Here is a 16,547-nt window from a genome sequence, read left to right on the forward strand (position 1 = left end):
TTTTTATTTGAGTGGTAAAAAACACTTCTTTTTTTAACAAGATCCAAGCATTTTTTGTCATGTAAAGTCAAACTGTTTGGAAATGGGTGAATTCAGTGAATAATTTTTTATCTCCATCAATATACAAAAACACTCCCACAGTTTGTGGCGGTGCATAGTCACACCTCTTCCCGGGTGATTAATTGTCTAGTACAGTGGTTCCCAAACTGGGGTATGTGTATCCCTAAGAACTTCAACACACACAGAAAAAATTGTCAGTTTAGTTTTTTTAACATTATAGATTTCTTTTTACATGCACACATACTTTTTTTTCTCATCAATCAATAATAATTTGTGGCACAATTCTTTAAAATCCACCAAAAGGTGAAGTTTAAATTCTAAAATGAACAAAACTTCAGAAATAAATGAATAAAAAGTCCTAAACTCAAGGTTAATGTTGGACGAGACACAGAAAAGCATTTAGATGAGCATACAGACACAAATAAATCATGTATAACATGAGCCAAGGGATACTTGTGGTAAGTAAAATAAAGGCAAAGGGGTACATGTGGCAGTAAAGTTTGGGAAACACTGCTCTAGTATAGACATAGGCGACTGGCAGCCCGGCGGCCACATGCGGCCCTCGGTCTAATTTTGTGCGGTCGCCAGAACAAAATGAATGCACAAAATTCCAGAAACACAGAAAATGACAGCAAATTGCATAAAATGTCTAGAAAAGTACCACAAGTAATAACAAAAAGATTAAAAAAAATAATAATAATACAAAAAAAATATTCATAAAATACACAAAATGACAAAAAAAACAAAAACATATACAAAAAGACTTCAAAGACATAGAAAATGACACAAAATGATAAGAACAAAGTTTAACATGTAATGTGTGTTTTCAAGCTTGCATTAATGCTCAGGTCATTCCTCTAAATGCTGACATGAATGTTGATAGAAGTTGCCCATCTCTGGTCTAGCATATGATATCTATGAATTATCTTCTTATTTATGAAAGTCGGCATTTTATCTGTACACCTTTTAAATTCCATTTGAGCCCATTTTGATATTCTTCGCAGAGCAGGGAGTTAAAGACTAAAGAACATGTGTGAGAGCTTGTACTGGTCTAATGTAACTATCCCCAACTGGTTCCATTTCTAACAGTAATAATTTAAAGCACTAGCTCAGTAATTAGTTTCACGGTGCACAGTATGTGATTGTGATGGTGCAGGTTTGAGGCTGATGTCAAAATAGGTCCAAAAGTGTGTGTTTTTTCTCCCACTTTTGGACGATTCCCAGCACAGATGTGCAGGTCGTGCTCATGCTCTGAGTGGTGGTTAATAATCATGGCTGCCTGTAAAAATCTAGGGCTCCTGCTGATTAAATATTAACTGGGCCTGGAGAGAGCTGCAGAGAGCGGCTTTAAGCTGCGGCTGATTGGTGTATCTGTTTGATAAACCCTTGAGCATCTTAGGCCCCTTATTTTATTCAATGGGGGAGGAGAGAAGAAGAAAGTCAATGAAAGAAGAATAAAAACAAAGGAAAACAATGAGTGACAAAGGCCCAGATTCTCTATCTGTACCAAATCTGATATTAATGTGCACCCATATACACTGGAAAGTGTTTGATCAGTGCAGTTTCATAACTAGACAATGATAGAAAAATGTTATATATGAATCACTCCACAGCGCTTTAGGTATAATCAGATCTGGGTCAAGGATGGATGATTACAAGTAGAATAGTCGTGTAATAGTTAATACCAAGATAAAGATCAGGGAAAAAAAGTGCAGAGTCAAGGTTAGTGGGTCTACGTGTGTCCTGGGGGGCGGTGCAGTGAGAAATGACCTGTGCCGTCTGCGCCTCACGGCCCTGAGGGATGGACAGACTGACAGTCAGAATCCTGTGTGTGTGTGTGTGTGTGTGTGTGTGTGTGTGCGTGTGTGTGCGCGTGCGTGCGTGCGTGTGCGTGCGCTCCATAGAGAAATGCTAACGTGCGAGGTGATGCGTCTTTATCTGAAAAGAAGGAGATTCATTAAAACACAGCAAAATGCCAGAACATTTAAATTTAGTCGTATATTTTTCAACTTATGATCAAAACCCATTTTGCTTTCTTCTTGATTTAGTCTGCAGAATTATTATTCATTCTTAGGTTTAGTTAAACCTGCAGCTCATTTTAAAGTTAGTAAAGGCTTATTTTAGTTCAGTATCACAGGGGTTCTCAACATTAGGGTCAGGACCCCATTTGATGTCGAGAGATGCTGGGAGGGGGGTCGCCAGATTTCTTCAAGAAACGAATATGTTTTGAACAATTTGAGCCCATTTTCGCTTATTTTCACCCTTTTTCTGCAACTACACCAAACTTGCCATATTTTAACCTATTTTCATCACTTTTTCTTGCCATATTTTTGCTCCTTTTAATGCATTTTTGCTACATTACTCCCATTTTTGCAACTTCTCCATGGGTCAACATATGTTGACCCATTATTTGCCAGTTTAACCACATTCATGCTTTGCCGTGCCCAAATTAATTGTTCCTACTTTTTTAAATACATGACTTTTAAGCCAATATTGACACTTTCAACCCTTTTTACAACTTTTTGGCCACTCTAATTTGCAATTTATAGCCAACTTCTGTGGTTTTTAAAATCCCATTTCACCACCTTTTCCACCATTTTCGGTCACTTTTAACCCATTTTTATTTCTGATTAAAACAAGGATTTACATCTTTAAGATGACTATATACTATGGCACAAATAATAATAAACTTCCTGGATAACAGTGGACATTATTCAGATAAATAAATAAATGTGGTTATCACAGATTCATAGAACAATAGACCATCATTTTGCTGTCTTTATGGATGGACCCCAAAAATCTCTCCCCTTTATTCCCCCTTATAGATGACCATGTCTCCACATGACTGTTCTTCAATGTGTTAAACCACCTTCAGCTACAGTGGGGGTCCCTGGTCTCTGGCACCTTTATTTTGGGGGTCGCGGGCTGAAAAAGTTGAGCACATCTGACATATCAGACGAAGGGGAGACATTTATTGAATGTTACGATGCAGATTCTGTAATCTTGTCCTCATTTTAAATTAGTTCTAGTTTAGTTCTTTACAGGTGAAAAAGTGTAGCTGAAAAATATGATGAGAGTAATTTTTCCAGCTATCAGACACATGCATAATAAAGGGCTTGATAATAAGCTTTTATAGCTTCATTAGTGTTCAGTATTAGTGGAGCCGTGTCTGAAGCTCCATTTTTAGAACATTGTTCAAACAGGAAACGGCACCTTTGTGTGGACTCAACATTAAAACGATGAGTCAGGCAGAACTGAGCCTCCTCCTCTCCTTCTCCCACTAACAGTAAAACCAATGCTCCATTGATCGCTTGTTACACACTTTAATGTAATTTTTCTGCTAATTAGACAAAACAGAAGCCAGCACCTGCTGATCCGAGCAACAAGCACGCTGTGATCATTTACTAATCAGCACCAAACCGAGCACAGGCTGCACGTTTTAGTGGGTTTGATGTGTGCACAGTCCTCACGCTGCTCCTCCTGTGTATTTCAGTGCCAGATTGCCAAGAGCAGGATATTTTTCTTTGGCGGAAGGATACGGGATTTGGATTTCGGATCTTGGGCGGAAATGAGCCTGGAGAGCCTGTAAGTACCCCTTCTTCACGTTCTAATCCCATCAGCCGTTCTGTATTTTTAGTCCGTGAACCATCACATTAAAGTGTGCAATCACACTTTCTCTGGATTCCCAGGCCCCTTGAGAGGTTTTTTTTTTTTTGCTTCATTAGCTGCCTCTGTTTGTCCATCTTCTCCTGCTTTTCTGTTCGGTCGAGCTTCAAACTAACACATCGCTATCTCTCCCTCTCAGTGGAGCTGTGTTTCTCTGGGGTACCACGAAGACGACTTTCTAAAAGTAGCAAAGGCCTCATCACCAATCATTCTTGTTTTGTGTTTTCTGTTTCTCTTATAAAACATGGGCTAAAAGGCAGATATTGAGGTACAGAAGCAAATAAATCGTCAGCAGTCCTCAGGTCTACCCCTAAGGAGTCAGTACTTGTTCTCTGTGCCAAAAACTCTACATGAGCTGTTGTTTCTTTGTGATTTGTGTGTAGTGTGTACACTCCTACACAGTGCCTAAAGCATGCATGTGTTGCCAGTCCCAGTAGACCACACTGGTTCTCCTGGGTTTGTTGATGTAGCCTTCATCAAAATGAACTCCAAATCCGGGGAAATCACTTCAGCGCCTGTTGGACGATAATGCTATTATAATGTATTTATTCTTTATAACTCAGAGATGAATACTAACCTAATGTATCTGTAACAAGCACTCAGAGAACTTCAACCTTTGCCAAGCACCAAATCTCCTCTTTGCCTGATATTGACAGTTATCTGGATCAGTGATGCTGATCATGGTACTATGATCATTTACACTTTAAAGGCTTGAAATGTATATCTTCATTAATAACCATACAGTAAGTCCAAATGTATGGACACCCCCATTTTTTTTTTCCTAGAAATCACGATGAAAAGCCCAATGCGCAACCAACCGTTTGAATGTATTTCAGTTTAAAAGAATGTACAAACATGGTCTTTAGAGTGTTATTTCTTTTCCTATTTTGGTGCTAAGAGTAGACGTGTAAGTCCTTGAATTTGGTAATGTATTATTTATTTTTGAATAATACTGTAGTATCATTATCTCAGTTGGCAGACCAGTTGTTTGAGTAAAGTAATATAAATATGTTTTTCTTCTCCTTGCTCCTTTCTGGTCATGGAATGTAATGAAGTTTAATATTCCTTGTGAAAAATTGTGAAGAAATTTGAAATCTGAAATTTCATAAATATTGGTCAGCTACGAACCGTGATAATAATATTTGAAATGTTGCCAGTGATGACAATACACTATGTTGATCCAGACTTAATGGAATCTTCCATTGCATAACATCTACCTTTGGTTAAAATTCTGTCAAATGAACAAATAATAAGGGATAAAGGACAGTGAACATATACTGTACGCTCCTTGGCAGAGGTAAAAACCTTGTACGGTTGTGCTTCGAGTCAAACGTTGTGTTCTGTGCTTCTATTTCCTAGATCTACATTGGCCACATAGTGAAGTACGGAGCCGCAGATGAAGACGGGCGCCTGCGGTCGGGCGATGAGCTCATCTGTGTGGACGGCACAGCGGTCGTGGGCAAGTCTCACCAGCTGGTGGTTCAGCTGATGCAGCAGGCGGCCAAACAGGGCCACGTTAACCTCACTGTCAGACGCAAGACCTCTGGTTATGGAGGTAATGGACTAAACTTTGAAAGCTGCTTCCCATAATCATTTTTTTTTTATCAAACAAAATCATAGTGTTATTTACTCCAAAAAGAAGGGGAAAAAGTTGAAATTGACGCTTCTACACTTCTATGCACCCGCTTTAAGACTCCACATCCCATGATGCAATGCATGGCAGTTTCAAGCAACAAAGTGTTTAGGGTGAAGATTGAAAACAAACATTAATTTCAACTTTTTCTGTTTCTTTTTAGAGTAAATCTCAAACGTTTCTGGGTGTTCCTGTTCCCACTTTGAATGAAGCTGAACTTTTAAGCCCCACCTGTACCCATTGTCCCCCAAATAACACATTTTCATATGTATTGAACTAACAGGGAACAAGTGACATCATATTTCATAATAAATCAAAAACTAAATCAAACTAATCACCTTCATAAAAAACAAATGTGAAAATACAGGAAATATCCAAATATCATTTACAGTCTGTGACAAAAAGCCTTTTAAACCATTTAAAATGTAAAGACAGTCAATTATTTTGTCTAACTTGGAAAAAAAATGGCAACCAACATAAACAAGCTAGCCTCCTCACATTTAAAGTTACTGAATCCATATATTCCATCAAAATCTCAAAATCTTGCTAAGATATTAAAAAATCCAATGAATCCCAACATTTAGTCCAAAACTCAGTAAAACTGCTGTAAAAAGATCAAATGTAACATCCAATTTGCAAGAAGAAAGCAGCCCCGTACTAATTTCTTCTTAGTTATTTAGCTCTGTGACGCAGACAATGTCATTAAAAATTCTCATTTTTAGATCAAATGGCCTCACGCTTCTACCAGTTTGATTGACACATAATTTTAGCCAATCCGACCCAGTATTACTAAGAAGATTGGCATTAAATTGAAATATTTCCACCTGTTTGTCACACCCCACCTGTCATACCTCCATCCCCCACCAGGGGGGCGCACCACACACTTTGAGAAACGCGGGATTAAATGATGTTGGATTCATTGATCTATGAGGCATATGCTATGATTTTATCTAATGAAAAAAAGGATCATGGTTGCAGCTTTAACTTTAAATATTTGTTTCACACATACTTTTTCTTCTCTATGCACAAAGTGGAATTGGAGTGTGATATTTTGGTCATTTTCTTCCTATCTCCAGTATCCAAAGGAGAGGGAGACGTCCCGCCTTCGCCAGCTTCTTCCCACCACAGCAGCACCCAGGCACCCAGTCTGACGGAGGGCAAACGGACCCCTCAGGGCAGCCAGAACTCGCTCAACACAGTGAGCTCGGGCAGCGGCTCCACCAGCGGCATAGGCAGCGGTGGGGGAGGAGGCAGCGGGAGTGCGGTGGTCCCCGCCTCCTTGCAGCCGTATGACGTGGAGATCCAGCGAGGAGAGAACGAGGGCTTTGGTTTTGTCATCGTGTCGTCTGTTTCCAGGCCAGACGCCGGCACCACCTTTGGTAGGTGAAGTAGAAGTAGATCAGGATGAGACTGACAGGGTTTCTGGCTTAGCAACACATTAGAACTTGTAGCATTTGTATTTAAGTTGTAGTTCATCCTTGAAATTGCTTCAGCAACTGCTGTGTGCTGCTTCTGCTGCATCACGTTACCATGGCAACGTTTCACAGCCAACCAATAAAACATCTTAACGCATAGTTTTTACTCTTTGGAATTGGAATATCACACAAAACGTCTCTAATTATCTTCAAATTATAAGAATCCCACCATTTTGCGGGGGTTGTTTTGCTAATACACCTCGGCGCTGAATAGACAGCTTCGACATCAAAAGAACAACAGGACATATTTTTGACTTTGATGTGACTCAGTTAGCTTCTCTCTAAATGAATGTAGATCTCAGTCTATTATTTGCTCCCCAACTGTGAGCAGCATTTATGAAAAAAACCATGAAATATAATTATAGTTCAACCTAACACCGTCGCCTCTAAAGGTCACTGCATGACTCTGACATTTTATGATTCAAACCAGCAACTCGCAACCTCAGGAATAACACTTAAGATTCATAAAACCAATCAAGGTGGGGGAAGGTAATGAAGGAGAGGAGGAACATCTGAGTGGAAACAAGAAGGAAGAGGACTATGCATTTGTTTTCACATACTGACAGGACGACGTGGGAAGACTAAGAGAAAAAACTAAGAAAATACTGAGTATGTCGCCAAGAAAAGGCCGACAAAACATGAATCAGTGAAAAAAACTAACTGAGAAAGAACTCCACCGAGACTTGACCTCACGTACTGCAACTCACAAGATTAAAACTAAAAATGATTATAAGAAACAAAGGCAAAATGACCTCGTGTGATGGATTTACGTTATCCGCATGTGGTGTAATAACACAAAGTTGGGGTACAAAAAACAAATGAAGAAGTTACATAAAGAAAAATATTTTCACAGCCAGTGAAAGAGTAATCTTTATAGTATACATTAAAACAGAGATGAAAGATGCACTGTTGAGGAAAAGAAACTTTTCAAAGATTAAAGATTTTAAAAGCGCCAAAATTATTAAATGATTGATGCCTTCGTCTGGCACATTTTCCATATTCCTAAAGTCTCTTTCTGTGGAGTCTGTACCACTGATAACCAGGGGAGTGGAATTTCATATGAGTTAATGCCACAGACTGACCTGAAATCATGAGCTTAAGGGTAAAGACACCCTTCATATGCTGAGCAGGAGAGCGAGTGCTTTCATCATCATGCACTAATGCCTTACAGCTACGCTCTCTTATTCAGTCGGCCAGTAATTGAAGACCAAACACTCACTCCATCATAGTCCAGAGCGTTTATGTGTTGGAGCACAGCATCAGCATCACATGTGCAAACGTTTCCCAGGCACTGATGAAGATTAGCCGGCGTCGTCCTTGAATACATTTAGATTTCACCTTTGAAGTGATGAATTTCCAGTACAAATGTCCTTCCCAGGCCGTTATTATGATGTACGATGCTGTGCCACAGGTGAAAGACAGAGATGGATGATTCAACAGCAGCACTAAGGGATATTTCTACAGCTCCCCTGTGCTTATGATGTCGGTTTGTCGTGTCCAAGATACAACACAAGAAATATAGTGTTATTTATTGTGACAGAACAAGCCAACAACCTTGTCCATACACAGTGCCGTGTTGTGCAGCTCTTATTTCTACTTTGCTGCTCCATTACTGCACCTCCTGGGACCAGCAGATGACTGGACTTCTTGTTTTTCATGCACGTGCTTCAGTATTTTGGTCTCTTCACTCACTCCTAATGGACTCCAACCATGTGGACAGACTGGACTGGACTGGGACAAAAAATCCACCTTGGCGTTTTCTGTCCAGACATTATCAGCGACACTATGTAGAAGCAGTTATTAAGTCAGTGATGCTCAACATGTGGCTATTTATGTCTTAATTTTGATTATTATTCCCCCAGAAAACCTTAAAAGGTGGAAACGTTTTAACTCCTTTTAAACCTATTTGCATTTTGCAACTTCCTTTGTCCAATTTTTGTCCCTTTTCAAAAAGTTATGACATTTTTTTCAGACTTAAGCTACCTTTGGCCAATAACTGTCTCTTTTTTCCTACTTTTTTGTCCATTTTTGCAAGTTCATTTTTGCACTTTTATCTAAATAAGCTAACTTTTGTCTAATAAATACCACTTGTTTCCTTTTTTCCTTACATTTTGCCTCTTTTTGTCCCACATTTTCCCCCTTTTTCACTATTGTTTGCCACATTTTGCCCATTTGAGCTACCCTTTGCCATTACATACCAACTGTTTACTCTTTATTTGCCTATTTGTGGCCACTTTTGAATGATTTTGGCCCATTTTAGTGTTTTTGCCACTTTTGGACCAAAATTGGCCACCAGTTACCATGTCTGCCCCCACTCGCTCCTAAAAAAAATAACAAAAACATTTAGCGGACTGGCACAAAGCCTGGTATATCAGATAGCCAGTCCACCTCTGCATGTGGGACACAAGCTTAAAACTCTCCTGGTAATGTGAATGTCTTGAAAACAATAAAGCATCGATTTCCTTTTGGAAACTCTTCTCGACCTTTAGAAAAACAAACGTGTGGAGTCAAATGGAATTTGAGCTGATTCATTGTCCCGCAAGACAGCGTCTCAGTGGAGCCCCGCCCCCCTGCTTCCTTCTCATCCACTACCACACTGACCCAGGGTTACTGCAGTGCTAAGCAGATTAGGCATTAGACCCTGGCCCCACCCTAATGTCTCATATCTCATTCTTTAGATGAAGTGAGCAGACATAAGCACATTATTCACAGTAAAGATGGAGCATAGACACGACATGATGAGATATGTATGGATATTTCAAACAATGCTGAGTAGAAAGGAGTGAGCAGTGGAAGTGTGTCGGCAGCTGAAGCTTTCTGGAAGCTTCTGTGTGAACAAAATGAACCATGCTAACATTGTTGCTTTGGTGCAGCTTCTATGTCCTGGACTGAGACCGACCAATAAGGGATCATCAGGACATATACCAATATATATGGGGATTTTAATGTATCAGCCAATAACAAATACATCGGCCAATATATGAAATAAAAACATCAATATACACAGGATATACACAGGATATATATATATATATATGTGTGTGTGTGTGTATGTGTGAACAGAAATTCTTATAATACCCAAAATATGGATCAAAACTAAGAAGTAAAAAACTCCTAAAGTATATTAAGGAACTTTAATTCAACATAAGGACTGCAAAGCCACTGATAAATAACAAAAGGCAAACTTAGAATGATTCTCGCGAGATCATTTTTGTCTCTTCTTTTTGAATAATTTGTTACGGTTTCAATTATCAGTGGCTATAATGAATGAAACCTTAAGATATTATTCAAAAACAATCTTGCTGGAATATCACTTCAAACTTCAAAGGAAACATCAAAGCGATCAGCAGACGCCTCTGACGAAGACTGGCAGCTGTCAGACGAAACATGTCATAAGATAAAAGTAAATTTCCTGAATAAATGAAACCTCAACATATTAAAGAAAAGGCAAATGTATACAAACTATATTTATGGAATACAATGTAAAAAAATGTATCAAAAAAACTAATGATGTAGGTTTTTCAAATCCTAAATAGTAAACATGGATAAATCTTAAGAGTATGTGATGTTTTCATAATTAGAATTTTTGTTATTTTCATTATGTTAACGCTTCCATACACAAAAATAAATTGTGGTCAGAACTTTTGGCTTTGAGCAAAGAAAAATGGCATAAATAGATAGTGAAATGAGGTGAAATGGCATAAATATAAACACATTATTATTATTCAAATATGAATATAAACATATGAGGAAAAAGTATACACGTTTCCATATAGCGTTTTTTACAGTGTGCATGTGCTGCAGCAGTAGCAGCAGCATTTTGGGAGGCAAAGCAGGCTACAGATGTAGCTACTATAGAATGTGTGATTTTAATCCAAGCCGTATTTTGTTCCTTGCATGCATTGAAGTTCTGTTGGTAAATTAAGGGTGCAATAATCTGGAAAATTAATTCCTATTTTCCTGTATTCCTTCTTTTTCTCTATTCTCTCTCTCTCTCTCTTTTTTTTCTTTCTTATTCAATGCAAATCAATGCCACCAATCAACCAAAAACTGAAACAAATCAATCGTAAACCATCAAATTTTCATGCTTTCCTAAAAGCTGGAAATGCATGTGTGGCCATGCCCCACAAAATAGGACGAATCATCGAAGGCAGCCCTGCGGACCGCTGTGGGAAGCTGAAAGTGGGAGACAGAATCCTGGCTGTCAACGGCTGCTCCATCACCAACAAATCCCACTCAGACATCGTCAACCTGATCAAAGAGGCTGGAAACACGGTGTCGCTCAGGATCATCCCAGGTGATGGTAAGTACCTGTGTGTGTGTGTGTGTGTGTGGAAGCAAAGGGCATTGATAGCTTCACAGGAAAGAGCTAATGGCACCCGAGTGTGAATCGGTCCATCTAAGGATGTGAGTCAGTGTGTAGGAGGAAGGTGAGAGGAGAGCGCCTCTGGAAACCGTTGTGGCATTTCAATATCTTCTCCCTCACACACTCTCTCCTTCTGTTTCTTCTTTGCTTTATTTGTTGGATTTTGTTTTCAGTGTCGTCGGATTACAAACACTGCTCACATTTAATCACGCACTTCCTGTTTGCGATAATCTCTCCATTTTAGCCCAGATTAAATTAATTAGAACGTTGCAGTGAAAGCAGCTTGAGTGACCCAAACCTTAGCGCAGAGGTTTCCGACCTTTTTTGGGTTGTGACCCAATTTTTAGAGACTTTTTTTTCTAGAATTTGTTTTTGATCATGTTTGTTACGCTGTGTTACAAATACAGAGTAGTCAGGATTAGTTGATTAGTTATATTTGATAAAGTGATAGTATAGAATACTTTTGTTTGAGATTGTGTGATAAAGAATAACAATTAAATAGTAATAATGTATTAATAAAATAAGTAAATAAATAAATAAATAAATATTATTATATATATGATATATGTGATATCACCTCAAATATATACATAGATATAATTTTTGAAAGTGAATGTATAGAGTACTTTTGTTTGAGATTGTGTGTGATAAAGAATAACACCTAAATAGTAATTATTTATATATATATATGAGATTGTGCATGATAAAAAAAATAACAACTAAATAGTGATAATGTAGTTTTGATAGAAAATAGAATTTATACATATATTATATCTGTTATATTTGATCACCTCAAATATATATACATGTATATATAATTTTACAAAGTGAAATTATAGAATACTTTTGTTTGAGATTGTGTGTGATAACGAATAACAATTAAATAGTAATAATGTGATAATAAAATAAATAAATATATATTATTATATATGTGATATATTTGATATCACCTCAAATATATAATATTTATTTTTTATTATTGTTATTACTACATTATTAATATTTAATTGTTATTCTTTATCATGCAAAATATCAAAGAATATATATATAATTTTGTTTGAAATCGTGTGTGATAAAGAATAACAATTAAATAGTAATGATGTAATAATAATAAAATAAATACATGTATACAAATGTGATATATTTGATAACATATCAAGTGTATATATAATTTTAATCAGTAATTTCTTATCAATCACTAGACATTTCAGGTAAACCCATTTTAATTTTAGGCGACCCGACATGGGGTCCCAACCCAAGGTTGAAAAACCCTGCCTTAACATTTCAGCTAAAACTAAAACAAGACTGAGTGAGAAAGCGAGTGAATCCACAGCGCAGCTTACTCCATAGAAATGTAAACATTGAAAGTAGAGGTACGAGAGGTGGGAACTCACTCCCACACACACATGTTCACCGAGCGTTATGCATGCAGCAATAACACAGTACAAAGTTTGATGGAAGAAAAACAAAAAATAAAACTGTGTGGCTTGAACAAACTGTTCCCTTCAGAGAGAGAAAGAACAGCCATGAAATAAAGAGCCTCAGAGGAATGAGGCTCTTTTTGGCCGTCGTGTTCCTGCTGCACGACGGCCAATCTCTGTGCATCCTCCACTATCTCATTATAAATATTCTCTACCAGATTACAATCAAAGCTCACACTCATTCTGCTGATTAGTATGAATTCTTGATACTGTAAGATATTTAAATATCACCTTAAAACTCACATAATGATACACTACTCCCTGCTAATAGGCAGTAAAACTACTTTTTTAGTCTTAAAAATACCCTGCAGTGACCACTTTGTTGTCTTGTTTGCATTTTTATAATTCTTGTGAGAATAAAGTGATAAAGACGTGATTAAATAAGCCGAATAAAGAGCACAAGTGTGTGTTGTCTAACCTAAATAAGATGCTAACTCTTTTACAAAGTACCAAACTGTAGCCTTGTATGATTTTACTACTGACTTTACTTACTGACCTGGAGGTTTGTTACTAAGAGCCACTATCCTATAGAATAGATCTACATGTACAGTACATGCAGCTGTTGTTTAAAGCTGCTGAAGATGATCATTTTCAGATAAAGACAGCGTGACTCATAGATCAATAAATAAAAGATAGTTTGCTCATTTAAAAAAATATATATAAATATATTTATATATATATATATATAAAAGGTTGAATTTTGCCACTTTAAAGTGTGTTCTGATCTCCGCTGTAAACACTCTCTAATACAGTAATTCTCAACTGGTGGGTCGGGACCCAAAAGTGGGTCGTGGACCTGTACTGGGTGGGTCGCGGACAGTTGGTCAAAAATAAATAAAATACTTAATGTCTCTCATGATAGATTTGTCTTTTATTTTGAAAGAAACTTTTTTTTGACAGGCATGCTGTGAAATGCATGTTGCACAAGAAAATATATAGATTTATGTTTTAAAAAATGATTATATGTGCTTTTTCAACATCTATTTTTGAAAAACTAAATTTGGTTGGTTGAATTCTAAAAAAAAATGTGGGTCCCAGGGTGAGACCAGTTGAGAACCCCTGCTCTAATAGACATTATCGAAAAAGTTTCACACATTGCATTGTGGGATGTGGAGTCCCGTAGACAGATGCATAGAAGTGTTTTTACTTCATTCTTACGGTGACTTTGTGTTTCATTTCTTTGCCAGACACAAAGGAAAGTATTTGGTTTGACACCATTTTTGTTCTAGTTTGTTCCCAGTATTCCCAGTGATGTCACCTCACTCCAAGAGGCGTTCACATTTGGCCGAATTCAGGTCTTTTAGTAAACGCCCCAAAATAAACATCCTTCCCTTGCCTTACTTTCAGTGAAAATGACCAGAAATGTGTCGGTAAGTGACTTTGAGTTTTTGAGCCAAACACAAGAAATCACAGTAAGAATGACATAAAAACACTTCTATGCATCCGTCTACAGCAGTGGTTCTCAAACTTTCCATTTCTCGTATTTCTGAATCCAAGTACCTTTGTTGTCTGACGTCAATATTTTACTCAGAATTCTAGGAAGAAAAAAAACAACTATAGAGCATAATGATGGAATCAATGAGTGATAACACACATTTGAAAGAATCCCATTGTAAATAAGTAGAATGAAACATTACTATTTTAATATTCTATAGTTTGTCTGGGACCAAAACTGACCCTTGTATTTTCAGTTCATGTTTTAATCAAGATAATGTTCATCGTCATTATTATGATTATCATTTCAAACTAAAAATAAACATCGCAAAACCCCATATTTTTAACATTTTTGTTTTTTAATTTCCCACTGTTTCTCTCTCAAGTATCCCCTGTGTTTCTGATTTAACTGACTTGGTGACAGTCCAATGTGTAAATTATGTCAACATTCAGAAGGTTAACTATCTTTTACAACCGCTAAGCGTGCATTATTCTTACAACAAATACAAAAAGACATTGTATTTATTATAGAAAGTGACTATTTGTACGGTTGCCGTACGAACAACCCCCGGTGCTATTGAAACAGTAACCAAAGTAAGTTTAGTTAATTTTCTACTTTCTCTCAAGTACCCCATGTAGTGGCATCATGTACCCCCAAGAAACACTGGTCTACAGGACTCCACATCCCACAATGCAATGCGAGAAACTTTTCAGACAATGTAAATAAGCGAAGTTCTTTGCGGCCATTTAAACAATTTTATCTTATTTTTGAGCAAATGATCATTGATTTATTGATCCATGAGGCCTACAGTATGTCTTTGTCTGATCAAATATTATCATCTCCAGCACAACCACACATGCTTGTTTCTCGCTGTTCCGACACATCAGATGAAACATTGTGCGCTCGCCTGTGTTTCCACTGGTGATTTACTCATGCACAGTGGTGCCTGTGTTTCCCATGAGCAAATGTCAAAGGACAACATCAAAGGCGGTTTGTGTCAGGTTGAATCCAGCTGGCTGTGGGGGGGGGGGCTGTACTGGATGGTAACATTTAGTTCTGCTGAAAACACATTCAGCTGCAGGCTGAGTGTGTTCATCCAAAGCCTTCACTTTGTTCTTCTGTTGTTGTTTTTTTCTTGTCTTGATGTTCACTCTTCTTTCCAGAATCTTCCAATGCTTCTTTGCTGACAAATGCCGAGAAGATCGCCACCATCACCACAACACACACACCTCAGTCATCAGAGACTCGGTACGTCCTCACTGAAAATCTGCTCCGCAAAACAATGTTTTTTTTAAACTTTTCTTACGATATCTAATTGTGATATGGATTTCGTCTTTCCTAAAGGATTAATTCAAAGTCAAAAGGAGCTCCGCCTCCTCCTCCCACACAAACACAGGTATAAATATCATATTTAACATTGATATTACTCTTTTCTACATGTGGAGATTTGTTTAAAATGCTGATGTAAAGCTGCTGATTGGTTATTTTGGAATTTTTCTGAGGTTATTGACAGTTTCAGCAGTGAGCTGTGGGTACTGTTGCAAAGGGGCAGAAGATTTACGGTAGATTTTCAACGGAATTATTGAATGGAATTAACCGAAAATTGGGCGTAGCTATTAAATAACTGATGCTGATATTTGCTAAAATATATTGTTCCAACTCTTCTTAATAACTCTGTCATAAGCCAACCGTTAATTTGGAAAATTGCCCGCTAATTGTCCATGGAAAGTTTACAACTTTGAAAATTCCCGGAATTTTGCAGCCCGAGTTGAAATGGTATGTTTTTTTTGTTTTTTTTTAAATCATGTTATTTTGCATGGATGCTACTATCAGAATCAGATACAGTTATTCAAATTTACTCACAAATTCCGATTGATTCCAAGATATAACTCCCATTAAAAGTTGAGCCAAAACTTATATCTCAATATTTTTTCTCAAAATAGCGATACACGATATAAATCTTGATATTTTTTACTCGATAAAGTTTCACCAGAAAGACAATTCTGGGTTAAATTTGCTGATGCAAAATGCCACACAGGCACTTGTATTAACAAACAGCTGCACAATACTGTATGTACCACTTTTGGCTTTTTCCCCTATATGGGACAGCATGTGTGAGTGAGTTCTGTAGTGTGGCTTGTTTAGGGGAAGATCTGGTTTAGGATGCACTCAGCAATCCATCTAACTGTGCTTTTTTTGCTGTTCTGAGAAGTAGCAAAAGCAGTAAAATGGGTATTTTTATACAAATAAGCTATAGAATAAACATATATGGTTATAGGTGATATTGTAATTTTCTATATCGCCAAAATAGAAAACTTGATATATCTTGAATGTTGATATATTGCCTAAATTTCCGATTGATTCCAAAAAATAATTCCCATGAAAAGTTCATATTTTAGAATATTACATGTTCCACCTCTTTGCAACCCTG

The 16,547-nt window shown here is 37.3% G+C and overlaps 1 protein-coding gene across 15 annotated transcripts in view; it reads left to right on the forward strand.

The window, feature by feature from the left end:
* Nucleotides 1-16,547, forward strand: part of LOC114467420 (membrane-associated guanylate kinase, WW and PDZ domain-containing protein 1-like) — a 126,178-nt gene that overhangs the window by 104,017 nt on the left and 5,614 nt on the right. For 13 of the 15 annotated variants that reach the window (XM_028453700.1, XM_028453703.1, XM_028453701.1 and 10 more), the window contains 6 exons: nucleotides 3,554-3,645; nucleotides 5,086-5,281; nucleotides 6,436-6,738; nucleotides 10,934-11,137; nucleotides 15,280-15,364; nucleotides 15,461-15,512. In XM_028453700.1, the coding sequence (XP_028309501.1) occupies nucleotides 3,554-3,645; nucleotides 5,086-5,281; nucleotides 6,436-6,738; nucleotides 10,934-11,137; nucleotides 15,280-15,364; nucleotides 15,461-15,512 (932 nt within the window). The remainder of the gene's footprint in view (nucleotides 1-3,553; nucleotides 3,646-5,085; nucleotides 5,282-6,435; nucleotides 6,739-10,933; nucleotides 11,138-15,279; nucleotides 15,365-15,460; nucleotides 15,513-16,547) is intronic. The other 2 variants (XM_028453705.1, XM_028453716.1) reach the window with 1 other exon arrangement.

Source organism: Gouania willdenowi, chromosome 7 (genome assembly GCF_900634775.1).
Source record: "Gouania willdenowi chromosome 7, fGouWil2.1, whole genome shotgun sequence".
NCBI classification, from domain to species: Eukaryota; Metazoa; Chordata; class Actinopteri; order Blenniiformes; family Gobiesocidae; genus Gouania; species Gouania willdenowi.